This window comes from Propithecus coquereli, unplaced genomic scaffold (genome assembly GCF_000956105.1).
Source record: "Propithecus coquereli isolate 6110/MARCELLA unplaced genomic scaffold, Pcoq_1.0 Scaffold209, whole genome shotgun sequence".
NCBI lineage: Eukaryota > Metazoa > Chordata > Mammalia > Primates > Indriidae > Propithecus > Propithecus coquereli.
The window spans coordinates 374,571-377,210 of record NW_012145967.1 but is presented as its reverse complement, the minus strand read 5'-3'; the positions used below and the strand labels follow the sequence as shown (position 1 = coordinate 377,210).

The following is a 2,640-nucleotide window of genomic DNA, read 5'->3' as shown; positions in this document are numbered from 1 at the left end:
TAGATAGTTTGCTTTAAGCAAGAAAGTGAAACTGTATACCGCTTTCATGGCAGACATTTGAATTTGCAGGTTTATAAAAGTGCCAGCAAGCGTAAAGCCCATATTCTGAAGAACCATCCGGGAGCTGAGCTCCCACCAAGCATTCGGAAACTCCGTCCCGCTGGTCCCGGAGAGCCAGACCCCATGCTGAGCACCCACACCCAGCTGACGGGTACCATTGCCACCCCGCCCGTCTGCTGCCCCCACTGCTCCAAGCAGTATAGCAGCAAGGTAGGGGGGGCGGATTTCTGACCAAATCTGAGGTCAAAATCACTATGCAGGAAGGAATCGCTTGAGGGAAGATGGCTTCTCAACTAGACGCCTGGGTGTCTCCTTCTGAATTAAGGGGGACTGAAAGAGATGGTATCCTAGTCCTCGTAAACAGGGACCAGAGCAAAGAAAGGGAAGAGAATACTGTGGGCCTCCCCCAGGATTAGTGCCACCGAGTAGCCCGGGTGGTTGGCTGCGTTCCTTTTCCCTTGGCCTGCTGAGGGCCTCGTGTTTGAATATTCTGCGCTCATGGTTTATGAGCTCAGGCTTACGGAAGCACTACATAGGAGCTTAAATGACAGTTTTGAAGAGACGGTCATTTTTGCTGGGGGGATTGTGCTTGATTGCTGCAGGTATTGGTGAGGGCGGAGGATGCTGTGAGGTCTTCAGACCTTTCCTGATGGTGTAGGGTCAGGGGAGTTGGTGCTTCCCTTCCAGCCCTCTTTTTCCCCCTTTTGTAGCTTTGTGCCATTTCAGGAAGTGCAGTCATAGAATCAGTGTTGCTCTGATTTTTGTTTAAAGGCTCAAGATAAAAAACTTTAGGAAACTTTGGAGGGTTTACGTATGAGAAAAATGGAAAATAACTAACTCTAGTTATTATTTTTTGTTTTTGCCTTAATTTTCAGACCAAGATGGTCCAACATATTCGAAAGAAGCATCCAGAGTATGCCCAGCTCCCCAACACCATCCATACGCCATTGACAACAGCTGTGATCAGTGCCGCCCCAGCCGTCTTAACCACAGACAGTGCCACTGGAGAGACTGTGGTGACGACAGACCTGCTTACCCAAGCAATGACAGAGCTGTCCCAGACCTTAACGACGGATTACCGAACGCCGCAAGGGGACTACCAGAGGATTCAGTATATCCCCGTGTCGCAGTCTGCGTCCAGTCTCCAGCAGCCTCAGCACATACAGCTTCAAGTGGTGCAGGTGGCCCCGGTACTGCATGACATTTATTTTTCTTTATCTCTGTGAAGGCCAGATTGCCATTAGCCATTATGGTAGCTGGAATCAAAGCTACCCTATTCTCAGAGCTGAAGCTGGAGCTGGGCTCTACAGAATGTACTTCTGCGTGGATATTCTGAGTCTTGGGCATTTGTAAACTGCATCTCCACCCCACCCCTCCCCAGGCTGATGAGACCTCTGGGTTTAACAGTGTAAGAGATTTCTGTCTAGGCTGGGTGCAGTGGCTCACACCTGTGATCCCAGCTCTTTGGGAGGCCGAGGCAGAAGGATCACTTGAGGCCACGAGTTCAAGGCCAGCTTGAGCTACATAGTGAGAACCTATCTCTACAAAAAAATAAAATAAAATTAGCCTGGCATATAGTTGTGCACGCCTGTAGTTCCAGCTACTCAGGAGGCTGAGGCAGGAGGATCGCTTGAGTGAAGAGTTTGAGGCCTTAGTGAGCTGTGATTGCGTCACTGCGCTAAAAAAGAAAAAAAGAGATGGGAGATTTTAGGCTCCAGTGTATGCAGTCGTCCTGTGCTGTTGCAGGGCAGTACTTAAGGTGCCTCTTTCTGAGCCTCTTCTCAATCCTTATCCTTTAGCACCTAGGTTGGCTACCCGGTAGTGAGCTAGTCTGATAAATCCCCACCTGGGCATTGAATTACTTATATCAGTGAGAGGTTGTAAAGAATACTTTTGATTGAATCCTGAATATCAGTCAGTACCTTTTTAGTGTAGTGGTATATAGCTGTGTTCCTTCTACAGGTAATGAATAACTCATTCTTACTGATTAGGGAGCTAAATAACGGCATCCTCCCGGAACTGATGTTTCATTTAATTATGCTGAGAAGTGTACTCAAGGCACAAATGAACAAACTTGTTGCTTTGAATCATTTGGTCTCTGAAAATTTAAAACTAAGACAGGAACAGGAAATTGGAAGTTGCCACTTCATTGACTTTTAGCTCTCTCTCTCTCTTTTTTTTTTTTTTTTTATGGGAGGGTTCTTAATTTTAGGCTTTCAGAGAAATCTGTGAGGCCCTGAAGTTGCTCTGGACAAAGGGCCTGCACTTTAGCTAGGTTTTCAAAGATATCTATGATACATAAAAGGTTAGAAAGTGCCCTTCTGGTGGGTTCATAGTGACAAACTAAAAGCAAATTGTCTTCCATTTCTTGTAACTGATAAAGGGTAGGTCATTAAATTTAATTGAAATTTTTGATTCCTGCCAACTTCTCATTCAGCGTATTGTCAGGAACTATATTCCCTCTGTCTCTTCCTCTTCCAGAATTTAATAGCATTAGCAGCTTATGTTTTATTTTATTTATTTATTTATTTTTTTGAGACAGAGTCTCTCACTCTGTTGCCCGGGCTAGAGTGCCGTGGC

The 2,640-nt window shown here is 45.9% G+C and overlaps 1 protein-coding gene across 1 annotated transcript in view; it reads left to right on the top strand.

The window, feature by feature from the left end:
- PRDM10 (PR domain containing 10) overlaps nucleotides 1-2,640 on the top strand; it is a 67,685-nt gene that overhangs the window by 51,705 nt on the left and 13,340 nt on the right. The window contains exons 14-15 of the mRNA XM_012644271.1: nucleotides 70-270; nucleotides 936-1,250. Coding sequence (XP_012499725.1) covers nucleotides 70-270; nucleotides 936-1,250 — 516 coding nt within the window. The remainder of the gene's footprint in view (nucleotides 1-69; nucleotides 271-935; nucleotides 1,251-2,640) is intronic.